The sequence below is a fragment of the Hipposideros armiger genome, unplaced genomic scaffold (assembly GCF_001890085.2).
Source record: "Hipposideros armiger isolate ML-2016 unplaced genomic scaffold, ASM189008v1 scaffold_876, whole genome shotgun sequence".
NCBI classification, from domain to species: Eukaryota; Metazoa; Chordata; class Mammalia; order Chiroptera; family Hipposideridae; genus Hipposideros; species Hipposideros armiger.
The window spans coordinates 136932-153152 of NW_017732226.1; the positions used below are offsets into that span (position 1 = coordinate 136932).

The following is a 16221-nucleotide window of genomic DNA, read 5'->3' on the forward strand; positions in this document are numbered from 1 at the left end:
AAAAAACAGAAAACATGGGAGCCAGAAAAGAAATCATGGATACTTGACAGGATGGGACCAGCAGAAGAGAAATAAAAGCTGGGAATCTGGAGGACCAGTGAGCATTTGTGGGGAAGAAGGACTGAGAAATCAACATTTACATTCCAACTGATTCGGAGGGAGCGAAATCCTCCAAAGCTTTTCAACGTCCCTGTAACATCAAGCACTGGGAGAGAGCCTCTAAGCACATTCCCATAATTAAAGCAATTTACTGGCTCCATCTGCTGTAATAACTGCCTAAATTATGACAATGAATAGGCGACAAGTCTGCTATCGTGTAGGGAGGAGGGAGTATGGGTGGTATATATACTGCATATTTGCATACTGTTAGCCTGATATTCAAATCCCTCATAATCTTGCCTGATTTTTCTGGACTCACTCATTCACTGGTCAAATATTTATTGAGTATATTTATGTGCTATGCATTTTAGTCTATTGGGATATAACAATAAACACAGACAAAAAAAGCCTGCCCTCATGTAGTTTACATTAATTACAAATGTTTTGACTACATTCTGCTGTCCAGACACATTGAAATATTAGTATGTTCAATAAGTACATATGTCATATTATTATAAAAGTCTATGTTTTTCTTTTCTACTATGCCTTTTATTCTGCTGATTTGAGATAGTCTTTTTTTCTGCTCTTGACAAAACTCAAGAAATCCCATGACTTTTAAAAAAACATGGTTCTAGTTAATAGAAAGTACTATGATCATATTAAGTTTTAAAAATAAAAGTTTAAGTTTTAAAAATAAAAGTTTCAATATATTAATCAACACTTTGAATTTAATTTAATGGTAAACTTTTTCTCCCTTTCCAGCTAAGATGTGTTCCTGGAAAATCTGCATTCCTCAAAGAGGTTGTAAAAGACTTTCTTTTTCTCTAGCAATCACCCCTCACCAGTTTACTAGAAGCTGCTTTTTTTTAACACTGAGGTTGCTATCATCTGCTGTTGGAGATTGAGGAGGAAAGATTGGTAAGATGGATAGGAAAGTTCCAACTTAAATATTACTATTGTGAAATGATTGAGTGCCCTTTGGGTATTCTANTGTGTGTGTGTGTGTGTGTATAGTATGTGTGTGTACATATATATATATATATATGTATATTAAAATAAGGTATATGTAAAATACGATATATATCTGGCATGGTTCCTGATACAGAGCTCCTAAAACCCCTTGAAAATGGGAGTCCTAGAACATTTTGTCCTATCATTTAGTTTGTGGCCCTGGTTCATAATGCATAGCTCCCAAGACGTTTGTAATTTCTTGAGTGATAGGCGCATCTGATACTGAGCTTCTAAATCCCTGGGAATTTTCTGGGTGATAGGAACATCTTTTGTTTAATGAGGTGACTCAGTGAGCTTCAGTATGGGCGCTGGTCACCAGAAAGAACAAGTCATGATTATAAGCTTGAAACCTTCATCTCTACATCCCATTCTCTGGAGAGCGAAAATAGTTGGAAATGGACTTAATAGTCAATCATATCTATGTGATGAAGTCTCCACTAAGATCCCTACGATATGAAGTTTGGAGAGCTTCCAGGTTGGTGAACATATCTACCTACTAGGAGGATGGTGCACCTGACTCCACAGGGACAGAAACTTGTGGACTGGGAACACCTTCCTGATGTTGCCCTGTGTATCTCTTCATATGCATTCTTTATCATATCCTTTTTTATATAATAAATTGGTAAACATAAGTATGTGTTTCTCTGACTTCTATGTGCTGTTCTAGCAACTGATTGAATCCAAGAAGGGGGGTCACGGGAACCTCTGATTTACAGGCAAGTGAGGCAGGTGTTGTGTGTATCCTGAAGACTTACTATTTTTGATTGGCATCTGAAGTGGGAGGCAGTCTTGGGGAACTGAGCCTTAACTTGTGGGGCCTGTGCTAGCTTCAGTTGGTATCAGAATTTAATTGAATTGTAGGACACCCAATTGACGTTGCAGAGAATTGCTTGATAAGCGGTAAACCCATACATCCGATGTCAGAAGTGTTGTAAGTGTGATAGTACTGAGAGAGTAAAGGAGAAACATACAGGAGGAGTGGGGTTTTTCTATATAGTATACATTAGAATATTAGAAAACATTTTTTATTATTATAATAAATCCTTGGAAAGAGCAAAAAAAAAAGACATTTAATCTACAGGATATGACTTAATACCTGAATCGATCCATCTTCTTTTAGTATAAGTATAACTTTGAACATTTTTTAAAAATTATGGACCATAGCTCCATAAAAAGAACTAGTAGAAATATGAGCAACGATTTTCCATTTTAGAGCAGTGANCTATCGCCCAATTGCAATGTATGGACCTTAGTTGGATCCTGATGTGGGTAAAATTTTAATATGAATATTGACAGGATATTTCTTGATAGTGAGACATTTTTCTTCATTTTGGAGGAAATAATAATTGTACTGTGATTAAGTTTTGAGTCTTTATTTTTAAGAGATACATATTGAAATATTTACGGATAAAATATTATGTTTTTGCCCTGCTTCAGAATAACGGACTGAGGGAGTAATTGGGAGTATTGATGAATGATTTCCTAGGACTCGATAACGTTGAAACTGGGTAGGTGATACACATAGGTTCATTATAACAGTCTCTGTAATTTTATTTACATTTAAAATGTTTTATACTAAAAAATTAAAATGTTTTAAATACTGCTGATGTCAAATTTTGGAAATGAGTTATACATTTTTTAATTTTAATTATGAATTTGAATATAAATATTAAATCCAGTTTCAGCATAGTTGTAAAACTTACTTTGAAAATGACTTTGGTAATAACTTCTTGGTAAAGAAATAACAATAAAATACTTCTTTAATGAATTCAATTTATTCTGTTTATTATCTTTATTCATATGATATTTGGTAGAGTTGAAAACCATAGGTCAGCTAATTCTGAAGAAGGGATGAGCTTTTAAACAATTAATTAATTAAACTTAATTTACATAATAATCTCATTTGCATAGTGAATGGACTGGGGATTGGTTATAGGCCATTAACAGTCATTAATAAATGAATCTGTGTCAGGAATACATAAGTCTGCATTTTACATTCAAGAGGCAAAGGTTAGTAATGAAATGTTAATACCAACATTGAAGAATCAGGCATTAAGCAAACTAACATTTAGCTTTTAGACTTCATGAATTTGAGAGGATAATTCATGAATTTGCTATTTGGCTATTTCTCTACATGCATAACTACATGCATATTGGGGCACAAACATGCATATATGTATGCATTAGTTGAACTATTATTAGCCTTCGATTTACATTTAAATGACAGTAATGAGAGCTAGTTGTATTATATTTACATATAAGAGGTAAACATATCTCTATTCCTAGAAACCTGAGCTATTTCTTGAAATTGCTAAGTTCCACAACCTAAATATTCACTAAAATTTTCTTTTACATCTAACTGCTCATTTGTTTCAAAGACAGATGGCAAATACAATTTTCAATTAACTTTCACATTTATTTTTACTTGCAATAAGGTAGTTTACGTAATATAATTTATACCTACCCTAACATTTTAACTCCTGGTTTGTCAATTAGATTTACAATTTGAAGCATCCCTTACATTTTATAAAAAATATAATGGCCTGCAGTTTAAAAATTTTAAAAACTCAAAGAGCTGGTCTGCTGTTTTTAAACAATTTAATTATGCAAGTGATGCATAATCATTAAAGATAGCTTAATTCCTTTAATTTCAAAGACACACTGTATGTAATCTGATTAGTTCAAATGATTTAATTGTACCTGTGCAGCCATCAATGCTAGATCAGTGAGGTTTGAAATAAAAGAAAAGGAGTGATTTATTTTTTCTGATCATCAATTCCTGAATTGAGATAGTTACACAGTGGAAAGTTCGCGAACTTAATCGTCCAACCTTCGTATAATACATCTGACTTTTACTCCCATTCCTACTCTCCTTTCTCTTCCACTAGCATTTATACATGTGTGTACCCTTGCCCTGGATCTCATGTTCTTTTTCTCCTTTCTAAAAATGCTAATTGATGCAGTGCTGTGACAAATGTCGAGGAATGGCCCCAAAGTAAAAGGTAAATGTTTCAGATCCAGTTTCCTACTTCACACTTTTTCTGAGATACTATTCTACTAATGGTTAAATTAAATTTGGTTTTCACGGATGTCCTAAATTCTAAAAAGGTTGGTGTGATTATATAAAAAGAGATGGATTGTTTAAGTGCAGAGAAGTATTACCTCAATGAATGGAAAAAAAATAGCATTTATTTCATTATTGATAATATCTCTCAGAATCTGTGTTGGCCTCTTTCATAAATTGGCTTTTACTTGCTTCTCTGTATGGTTACATTATAACATACTAAAATATTGAAGAAAGACTTTGGAGTCAAAAGATGTGAGCCAAAATCTTCAACTTTTCATTTACTGACAAGTGTCATTTTTAGAAAAAATCACTTAACCTTTGTAAAGTGAAGTGATTATGTCTTTGTAAAGTGAAGATAATAATTCTCATTTTCCAGAAATGAGTGTGAATTAAATATAATGCAACACATAAACTATGATAAATGTTAGTCGCTAATTGTAAGATGTGTTTTCCTCTATTCTAAGAAAATACAAGTACGTGAGTACCAGAAACCACACAATTCACAGACTGTCTAGTGGTCATGCACCCATTAACATATTACATTCCAGAGCATTGGCCAGAACCTCACAGTGGGAAGAGAATAAGGTTATCTAACACACTCAGATAATGACGGTATTCTACACCATCGTACACAAAGTTTGGAAAAAGTGTGTTATTGTATTGACATTTCAGGAGTATGAAATCCTCTTGGCATTGTCCTATATTAGAAATTAAAATAAAATGCCAAACATCTGCAAGCTTGATCTTCCTACATTCTTCACTAAGGGCTTTTAGGCATATGTATTTCATTTGACAATGAATAGAAACGCCACAAAATTTATTTAAAAACCATTAAATAATATAACTTACTTTTTGAAGGCACTCGGAGGTTGGCAAGGACCACTTCCAGGGAATCAGCTTGAACTCGGAGTACATAGCTCGTCTTTGTTTCGTAATCCAGAGGAGCATTCACATAGATAACACCCGTGACATTATTAATACCAAAATGATCTAGAATTAAAATATAATTTCTTGGTCATTTTCTTTGTATTATAAAGAACAATAATTCTCTTTAAAAGGCATTGTGATTTCAAAAACACCTATTTATAATACAAGTAATGCATGAAAGTGCTAAGATGCTGGCTTTTGGAAACCGTATTTCAATTCTTCGGAAGCTATGCTCCAGAAATTAGCAACATCAATGTTACCCTAAGTTCATTCCTTGAAATTCTAGCTTTTTAGAGATTCTCCTGGAAATTAAAGTTTCTGTGGTCTATTGTATTCGCGTACTACTTCCTTCACCATAGATTCACATGGTCCTCTAACATACTAAATGTTTTCAGAAATTCTGTTCTAAAGAAACCAATATAATTGTATTTTTGACGCAATTATTTTATTTTGACACAAGTATTTTATGGCATTATTAGATTACTATACTTTTTAAGATATTTTATTATCTTGTAGATTTAGTGTTCTGCTAAGAATACTTTAGGGGAAAACAGATAATTTAATATGTTGGTTATTTAGAAAATATAATTCTAAATAGCTTAAAATACTTTGCCCTGATGTCCATTTTTTAAATAAATGAGCTCATATATATTTGAGCGAACAGCAGGGCACACTGCTTTATTTTATAATACCCTATCTCTTGCACTCTTGACATCTTTTCCTCACTTTAGTTTCCTCCACAACATTTATTGCTACCTAAATACTACATATTTATCAGTTTAATAATTTTTGTCATCTGTCTCCTCTCATTGGATGGTTAAATTCTGTGAGGGCAAGGATCCATCTATTTTGCTTACTGTTCTATCCGTCATGGCTGGGAGAGTACTTGGTTCATAATAAATGCTCCAATAAACACTTGTTAAATAAATTATCAAATATTTGCTGAATAAATTAATAAATGAATTGATTGTAAAAAAAATAGTCATTGTGGGGGAAAAAAGGTAGTAAATAGAGCCACCCTGCTATTAATATCTTCAAGGAAGAGAACTGACAGAATCACAGAAAGAAAGTATCAGAACAGATTGAGAAATCACAACTTCAGTCTGACGTTGGCACTCTAAGGAAAAAGGAAATTTAGTAATATTTAGGGAGCAGGCACGGCAGCACAGTATAAACAAAGAAGAAAGCAATAAGAAATGTATGATGTTTAGTACGCTTCAAGGGCAGCAATTTCTTGTAAGGATTGGTTGTTCAAATACTGGGAAAGAGCCTTTATAATTTCCTTGCAAAGTGCTTTAACAGAATTAACATTCATTAATTAATTACATATTTAACATTCATTAATTTATTAGATATATTAACGTTTTTTTGTTTTTGTTTTTACTATCTATATCATGCCAAGCCATCCAGAAAAACAGAGGACATCTAAGTTGTGGATAATAGATGAGACAAAGAATGGGTGAGAAAGACTGAGCTATGGGCTTCTTCCAAGAGGCTCACAGACCATTCTATTCTCAGTCAATCGTGATGGGCAGACAAACTTAAATCATTTGTTAATTGTAGGTCTAATGTAACTGTTTGAGTAAACATATTATACAATATAAATGGCTTTTATCATGGATGTGGCTCTTTGGGAATTGACAGTTATCTATGATTCTAAAATTTCTTCAGGATTAGCTAAGGGATGACATGGAGTACAGGTCGTGGATGGTACAGAACAGTGGGAAGAGACCCCTGTATGGCAATAATTATGACTAAAAGCTGCAAGTGTGATGCACTGATTTTGAAGAAATGTCATTAAAATATCCCTGCATGAGTCAGACGAGAAGGGTTCCAGAATTGGATAGTTAATATTTCCTGGGGGGAGCAGGATGGGGGATCACTTTTTGTTAATATAACTGGGTTTTTAGTCAGATTCAGCATGTTGTTACCAATTACATTTAAGTTGGACACATTTGTATTAGAAATATAGAGTAAGCAATAATTCAATCTGAAATTAATTCCAAATCCAAGTTGATTAGTTTATGGTGGAAACAGAGACGAAATAAACATCTACTCACCCTCTTCATTTCCTGAAACAATGGAGTACACAATACTCTGATTGACGGCTGCTGCGGAAATTACACCAACTGTAGTCCCTCTGGGTGCAAGTTCACTTACTGGAGGAGGTCTGCAGGTTTGGAGAAAATGAATGATTTTTTTATTGATCATGTGCCATGATGGAGTTTTGACTTCAATAATAGAATGTGTTAGTTTATGAGTGTGTGTTTATTTGAATTACACTCTTTTCTGAAGCTTTTAAGGAAGTACTACATTAAGACTCCTGCTCTGAAAAACTTATGTTCAATATCATGCAAATACCCTTTTTAGAATATCTTGTCACCTGCGTTGTTTGTAATTTAAGATGAAGCACACTACTCTACTACTTTACTATGTGCCAAATAACATACACAGTTATTTTCACTTGTCTCTAAAGTACCTTCTGGACTGAAAGCAATAGATGGATACATTTTGCTACCTCAACTTGCTAAAGTAAAATGTTGCTATTGTGTTGTTGAGGTTATATTTAAGCAAATGATTCCAAATGTCTCTTTCTAGTCCTTAGATATGCTCTACTAAAGCTAAGAGTACTAAAACGTATTTAAATGAATGGCATCACAAAATTCACATTTCTTTTAAGTTCACTTATCTTGCTTAACTGTAGTTGACTACATTCTGTACCCACTACTATATTTACTTAATTTCAAAAATATATTTTCAACAATTATTTCATTCTCAAAATCTCAATTTTATTATATAATATTGGTAACTGTAACTAGGCTATCGTAAATTTATTTTCATAAATTATTGCAAATAATTTCACTTTCATAATTCATAGGTATTTATATCATTCAGCTCCAACAGATTTAGAAAATTATTGAATACAAACTTTTAACAATATCTCTGAGTCATTCTATAGTCTAGTCAATCTATCTAACGCATCTGATTTCTAATAAGCTTTAGGTTCTTTCCTCAATCTGATAAGATAAATCCTATTCCATTTGTTTTGCATGATCTTTTTCTTTCAATACTTACTCTTGTAATACTACCCTTCATTTTAGTCTCCATTTTCTCAGTTCTTCTAATCTAGATTGCGTTGTGTAATTATATCACACCCTCATTGAAGCTTTTTATAACAAATTCTGAGACACAAATGTAGTCATAAAAATTAATTACATACAACTGTTCATAAGCATCTTATGCAAGTTGCTATTTCTTTTGCACTACAGTCCATATACCTGATTGACTAAGTTGCCTAAATATGAAGTGATCTATCTTATAGATGCTCTACTACCTAATGATGGTCCATATATATTCATTGAATGGCCAATAACCATTTCTTCATTTATTTTACTCTCCTGCATCTTTTCTGCCTTCTTTTGTTAACAGTATCCAGATATTGCTCTGGATAACCATACCTCCTCCATTCTCAGTCTAATTGATTTGGGTAGGTCTGACCTAAGTCCCAGAATATATGGATAGACACATTACCTATCTCTGGCCAATGAGGATACTTTATCCTCTTTGCTAAGTGTTCATGTGTGGTAAACATCTCATGCAAAGCCAATGAAAATCTTGCCCAGAAAATGTACTGTTAACTATTAGGGAAAAAATAAAACCCTTATTTGTTGTTATTATTTTTTGGCTAGAATTTTAATATTTGTACCTTATAAGTAGGTTCTTGTTGATAATAATACCAACACAAATTAAGTAACTTAGGGTTGAAAATAGATCCCCTAAACTTTGACTAATATTCTAAATGCTGCTATACTTAAAGCTAGTTAAACTCATTTCATTTACAGAAAAACAAATATTCTTTTATTTCTCCTTTATCTACGATTTCTATCACTTCCAATCAAAGAGTCCCAATTAATTTATGAAAAATATGTTTAGATTAGAAAAGGGTACCTTTGCCTGGCAGATACTTCTCAAGTAAGATATCTGAGATAACATGATTATATCCTATAAGCAATTTATTTTGTCATTGTCAAGTGCCAGTGCAGTGAAAAAAAGTATACCTTTGGTAACTTTGAACAAGAAATGATAGTAGTCTACCACAAACAGGAAGGCACTTATAAAAGTGACAGTAAAGTTGGTTTTGATGGGACTGCTTTATGAACAGAAATATTGTACGATATTTTAGATTATTTAGACATTAAGACAATTTGCTGTTTGTAACACTGCTTAGTGCTTGACGATGGCGGTTGTGAAATAAAAACCTGAAATGGGTAAAAAGCAGGGAAATACAGAAACACAGTAGTCTCTTAAAAGGACCTCAATAATCTCCCCCTGTTGGTATTTCTGCCCTTGAATATTTCTCTCCTCTTGCATGAGGATCAGAGAGGGACTTGTTTCTAACCAACAGAAACTGGCAAAGTAGATGGGGTGTCACCTCGGTGATTATGTAACACAAGATTATAATTTGTAACTTCGTTCTGGCCAGTAGACTCTATCAACTCTGCTGGATTTAATAAAGTGGACATATGGAATTGCCCACATGACAAGATACTGAAGGCAATGTCTGACCAATACAAGGAGAGGAACTGAGGCCCTCAATCCAACCTCCCACAAATAACTGAATCCTACCAACAATCACATGAACTTGGACATGGACCCTTCTCTAGTCAAGCCTCAGGTGAGACCCGGACACTGGCCAACATCTTGGTTTAAACCTGTGTGAGACTATGAAACAGAGAACACAGGTGACTAATTCCTGACCTCCAAAAACTTCAAGATGATATATGTGTTTTAACTTATTAAGTTTGAGTTAATATTGTTATGCTGTGATAGCTGACTAATACATGTGGTTTGGATATTAAGAGCAATAAATTGTTAACTTACGACAGATCAAATTATATATAACTTAAGTCTGATACAAGAAAACACATGTTAGTAATATTATGGAATAATTTTCATAAGATGAATTTATTTTTTGTGGAATGAATTAGGCATTACTTAAATTGTTTACTTGTCTATTTGTTACTACATGAGATAAGAGCTAAATTTTGTACTTTCCATAATTAGTTTATTGATCCTTATAAATTACAGAAATAGAAAGTCTATAGCTAATTTACCTTCAGCTTTGACATTAGAAAAATGTCACCTTTAATTTCAAACTTTAAAAGTAATTTTACATATATTTTTGTATAATTGGATGAAAACAATTAATATTAGATAAATTAACTGGCAATATTTAAGAAGGAATATAAACCAAGTACAACTAAAAGCATTTAAAATTATATTTGTAAACAAATGTTCAAAACAGATTTACTTCTAGACAAGATATGTCCTCATTAACCTTTGTCTTAATTGTTCCAACACACTTCTTTCTACCAGAATCAAAACATACCATAAAAAGGCAATTTTCTCCAGGCTAGAATTAAATGAACCTCTCTGATAATGAACATTCAATTACAAAAAAATAATTCATTTTCATTTATTGCCAGGCAGGAACTATTTTATTTTTGTTTTATATCCTGGAAAGTACCAGTTTACATGATTGGGAAATTATATATTTCCTTTTGAGTCACATATCATGTGAATACAAATGAAGCACTTGGTATAAATTAGGATCAATAAAATCAGAGGACCGAGGGGACAGAAAGACAACAAAATTGAGGAAAATGAGCTGAAGATAAATTAAGAAGGAAAGGGGTGGAAGTAAAGAAGTAACACTGCACGCTCTGTTTAATAAGAGTAACTACTACACAATAATGCAAGTCCACTGTGATTTTAAAGTGGAAAAGTAAATTCAAAATTTTATGTAAATTCTATAAACATTGACATATGGCAATCAATGGAAATTTATTTTTTTAAAGTATCATGTGACTTGGTTTGATCTATGTGCTTGATCTATGGCTGAAAGTTTATGAATCTTAGAGTAAACTATCTGAAAGGTATTTTCCAGTTCTACTATTCTGAGTCTGGTATAATATGACTCATCATTCTCTCTTTTCTTTCTGTTGAGTGCAATAAAAATCTATTGATTAATTTCAGAAGCAAAGGCTTATCGCCAAATAAAGGATTCCTCTAGAGGCTTTAAAAAAAAATAAAACAAACAAAAAGCAAATGTTTCTCTTGCTATTAATTCGTATAGTTGTAATTCATCTATTTTATAATAAACAATGCATCATTAACCCTCTTCCAAGTAACTTTTTAATACCTAGTTCAAAACATGTAGTTGTTGATTATTTGAAATTCAAAAATTCTACTTTTAAAGTTAGATGTACTGCTGGTATAATTAAGGGAAAAAAAAAGCATGTTTACAATAAAAGAGGCACTTGAAACAGGTAGGGCTCAACCGTGGAATTATACAGCTTTATTGATGAAGCTTAAGCGTCAAGAGATCAACTGGATTCCTATTGTCTAGAAAAGGACTCCTAAGATCATGCTAAAGGAAGTGTTTATATCTTTTTTTTTAAGATTTTATTGGGGGAATTGGGGGAGGGGAACAGACAAGTTGCTGTCCTTTTGTTCTTCAGTCTAGTTGTGGAGGATGTCACTTCACTGGCCCATTTGGTATTATCATTGCGCTCTTCCTGGGTGAGGCAGATTGGTCGCTGGGCTCTGGATGGCTGCTCACGGCGGCTCTTGGCAGCTCACACTGGCTGCCGGCCACACACGGTAGCTTATGGCAGCCCACTACAGCTTCACTGCAGCCTGCACCGTTGCCAGTGACTCATGGCAGCCCAGCTCCAGGTCGAGCTGCTGTTCACCATCTTAGCTGTAGAGGGTGCAGCATCACTGGCCCCCACATGGGATCTGAACCAGGGCCCTGCTGCTCAGAGCCGGCATCACAAGCCAGCTCTTAACCAACATGCCACTTGGCCAGCCCAGGAAGTGTTTATATCTTTACCAGATATAGACCTTGTACACTGGAGAGGCAGGTGGTTTCATAATTTAAAAATGCCTTCAGGCAGGGCCTTCACAAGAGTTGATCAGAGTTGGATTTGATGACCATGCTCCTGACATATTCCAGATGGCAGCACTAGCTCCTATTTTTCCCCCAAGGGCAACACTTTGGGCTTTACTGGCCATTTGAAACAAGTTCCACAGATTTTGACTGAAATTTTAAAATCACCTAAATGAGTACTGAAACAGAGATTAAATAATAATTCAATTTAAAACACCTCAGTTATGATAGATATCAAATTTAAATTTTACTAATTCATAATCTTACTATGTGCACTATCACCTCCCCTAAATTTTACATGTAAAAGAGCTCCATGTTTTTCAAAAATTAATAAACTTTGTTTTTTAGAGTAGTTTTAGGTATACAGAAAAATTGTACAGAAAGTATAGAATTCCATATGCACCCCTGACCCCGGCTTCCCCTGTTATTAATGTCTTGCATTAGTGTGGTTTATTTGTTACAATTGATGGACTGATATTGATACATTGTTAAGTAAAGTCCACAGTTGACATGAGTCTTCATTCTTTGTGTTGTATGGTATTATGGGTATGGACACATGTATAATGTCATATATCCACCATTACACTATCATACAATGTAGTTTCAGTGACCAAAAAAATCTCCTATTTTTTACCTATTCTCCTTCCCTCTCCTGAATCTGCCATCACGGCTCTGTATACTGTCTGTATACTTTTCCTTTTCCAGAATGTAATACAGTTTAAATCACATAGCATTTTAGTAAGAAGAAATTTGATCAAAATGACTCAAAATTTCTTGCTTAGAAATAAATCTGTGCAGATAAAGTACGACCCAGGGACGTTAACAGCTACAGGATTTATATGCAAAATACTTAACAACATAATTTTCTATGGATATATAAACTAACTCATAGATATCTGCTTAACATTTCAAATTGACTTTTTTGAAAATATACACTACAATAAATCTCTCTCAATTAAATATTTTTTAACATCTTTGTAATCTGAATGACTATATTAAACAGAATTTGCCATTTTCAAATGTTAGATCCAGTTTTTATAGTATAAATATAGATGAAACAATCATCCTACAATTTAAAATCTACTTTTATTGTTGGGTTCATGAAGTAACAATAAAAGTAGATATTATATGTGTCAAGTAAACCTCTTAATTCTTTTAAATGCCATGCAGTTTAGGATATAAAAGTGTTTATAAATGGATGCTATCAAATTACACTGGGATTTAATCTGGCTCTATTGCATTCTTTCCATTGAGAAACAAATCTAATTTATTTTGATATGTTTACATTCAATATATTTGCAAATCAGTACCAATTAAGAAACTGTTTTTATATCTGCCATGAGGGAATGTAATGAAAATAGGAAAAAATTAAAATAAAAAAACACCCACTGGAACTCCTATCATTTGTAACCTTGGAGTAATTTCATCAGGATGACCTAATTTTACATATTTAACCGAGAAAAACAGTTTAAAAAAGATAAGGATCAGGAGAGAAAAAAACAGCTTTCCTAGAATCTTAGGACGGATTGTAGATAAGAAATTTAATAAAGCACCAAATGGTTAGACATTACTTTTTACCTCTTTTCCAAAGTGTGCTTACTTTGTTAAGAGTTTTGCTTCTATTTAGATCGATGAAATGTCTTTATCTTGAAGACAAGAAAACTGAAGCCCTGAGTCATAAATAGTTTCTCACGTTCAGAAAACAATATGAAAGCTAAATCTGTAGCCTAGGATGCACATGTGTGTTTTCTTTTTGTTGTTGTTGTTTCATTTATTGTTCTCATTAATAGAGTTTATCTAATCTTAGTTATCAGCTCTCAAACTTTAAAACCATAAGAATTAGTTGAAAAACTTTTTAAAATTTTCCAATTTCTTTGATTATGCTAAAGATTCTGATTTAGTAGGTCCATAGTGTCAGACCAAGAACTATCATTTGTAAAAGGTCATTCTTTCAATAGTTAAACGAGGCGAAATCTATTATCTTTGAGGCAAGATTTTAGTAGTGCCCTAAAAAGACAGGAAAAGTTATTTTCAAATAAAGCCATTTATCATATTGGACAATACATTTAAATTAAAATAGAAAACAACTTTAGCAAACATGCGATGCTCTCTGCATGTGGCTTTATTTTATACTAATAATTTACAGATAGCTTTTTTTATTCTTTGAAATAAAGACCAATATTTTTCACTAAACTGATGAAAAAATATTTTCTTAAAGTCACAAAATCCAAAGTTGTGAGGTTTATATAAGAATTATGGCAATGTCATGGGCTACCGTGTGTAGCCAGCAGCCAGCGGCCGACCAGAAGCCTGCGACTGATTTGCCTTGCCCGGGAAGAGCGCAATGATGGTGCCAACTTGGGCCAGTGAAGCAATGTCCTCCACAACTAGACTGAAGAACAAAAGGACAGCAACTTTTCTGTTCCCGCTTCCCCCAATTCCCTAGCACTGTTCCCATCCCCCCAATTCCTCAATAAAAATCTTAAAAAAAAAAAAGAATTATGGCAATGTTTTTCAATACAGGGTAATTTTAATTCTCTTGAATAATGACATGTTCATTACAACTGCTCAGTCACCATTTTACTGGACATTGTTATAAAATTTTTATTTTTTATAGTATATAAAAATAGATTTGTGAATTTTAAATTATTACTGTTTTTCTGTTTTTGAATATCAGGAGGTGGATTATTATCCCTTTATAGTTATTTATAAAATAAACTCTATTTTTATTTTTCAGTATAAAGCCACTTGAAAAATATATCTGTATACAATTTTTGCATCGTTACTTGTTACAAGATTAATTCACATTAGTCAGCAAAGTATCATTATTTTTTTACTTTAATAGGGAAACTAATGAGATTATTTTCTTCATTCAGAATTTGAATTTTTAAAAAGATTTTCAAGATACTTATATGCATAATATTCTTATTTTGGATTTGACATATTAAATTTAAATAATACTGAAAATTGAAAATGACTCACAATATTTTTTTCTAAGAAATAGCAAAATATCAACTTATTCAAGAGTTTAATAAAGATCCTTCGTGACATTTACCCCTTCTCTTTTCTATATATACAAATAGGGATGCAACCCAAGTGCTTGTCAGTAGAGTATTGGATAAAGATATTGTGGCACATTTATACAATGGAATATTACTAGGCCATAAAGAAGAAATCTTAACATTTGCGACAACATGGATAGACCTAGTGGGTATTATGCTAAGTGAAATAAGTCAGAGGAAGACAAATGCCATATGATTTCAGTTATATGTGGAATCTGTTGGGTTGTTGGAAAAGTCATGATGCATTTTTGCAATGAAACCCATAGAAAAATATGTCATGACTTTTCTGACAACCCAATAAAAATATCATAAACAAACAAGCAGAACACAAACAGACTCATAGATACAAAAAATAAACTGATGGTTACCAGAGGGGAGGGGGTTTGCGGAGTTGGGTGAAAAAGGTGAAAGGGTTAAGAAATATAAATCAGTAATTACAACATATTAATGGATGGGTAAAGTATAGCATAGAGAATATATCACTAACGTTGCAATAACTACCTATAGTACCAGGTGGATTCTAGCCTAATCCGAGGTATCACTGCATAAATTATAGAAATGTCTAACAACTACATTGTACACTTGAAACTAATATAATATTAAATTAATTGTAACTGAAAAAAATAATTAAATGAAATGAATACATTTTGAATTTCTATTTTTATGGAAAAACATTTTAAAATATATAAATTCTTAAAAATAAATATAAATGTGGCATTAATTCATTCAAAGTTTAGTAATCAATGTTGATACATTTACCAAAGGTATGTTTATATTGCTAGCATATTTGTTTGGAAAAGTTGTAAACAATTATCTTTAATAAAATTTTTGGTAAATTGTGTAAGATACTGTGTTTCCCATTCAAAATCAATACTAACATTTAGACTCCATGATCTATCCTAGACGTGTTGACCTTTCCATGATATTTACCTCTAAAACTGATGACAAGTGAATCCCAGTGTGTCAAATGTCATTCTTCTGAATGGTAACTCAAACTACAACAGTCACTTTCTTTATTCTAAAGTAATATTATGTGCTTGAATTACTATTAAATTTTGATATTTCTGCCTGGATTAAATGACAGATATATAAAATGTATTTTC

At 32.6% G+C, this 16221-nt stretch overlaps 1 protein-coding gene across 1 annotated transcript in view; it reads right to left on the reverse strand.

The window, feature by feature from the left end:
• Nucleotides 1-16221, reverse strand: part of PCDH15 (protocadherin related 15) — a gene marked incomplete at its 5' end in the record, with an annotated part of 518446 nt that overhangs the window by 92641 nt on the left and 409584 nt on the right. The window contains 2 exon segments of the mRNA XM_019629964.1: nt 5027-5167; nt 7165-7274. Coding sequence (XP_019485509.1) covers nt 5027-5167; nt 7165-7274 — 251 coding nt within the window.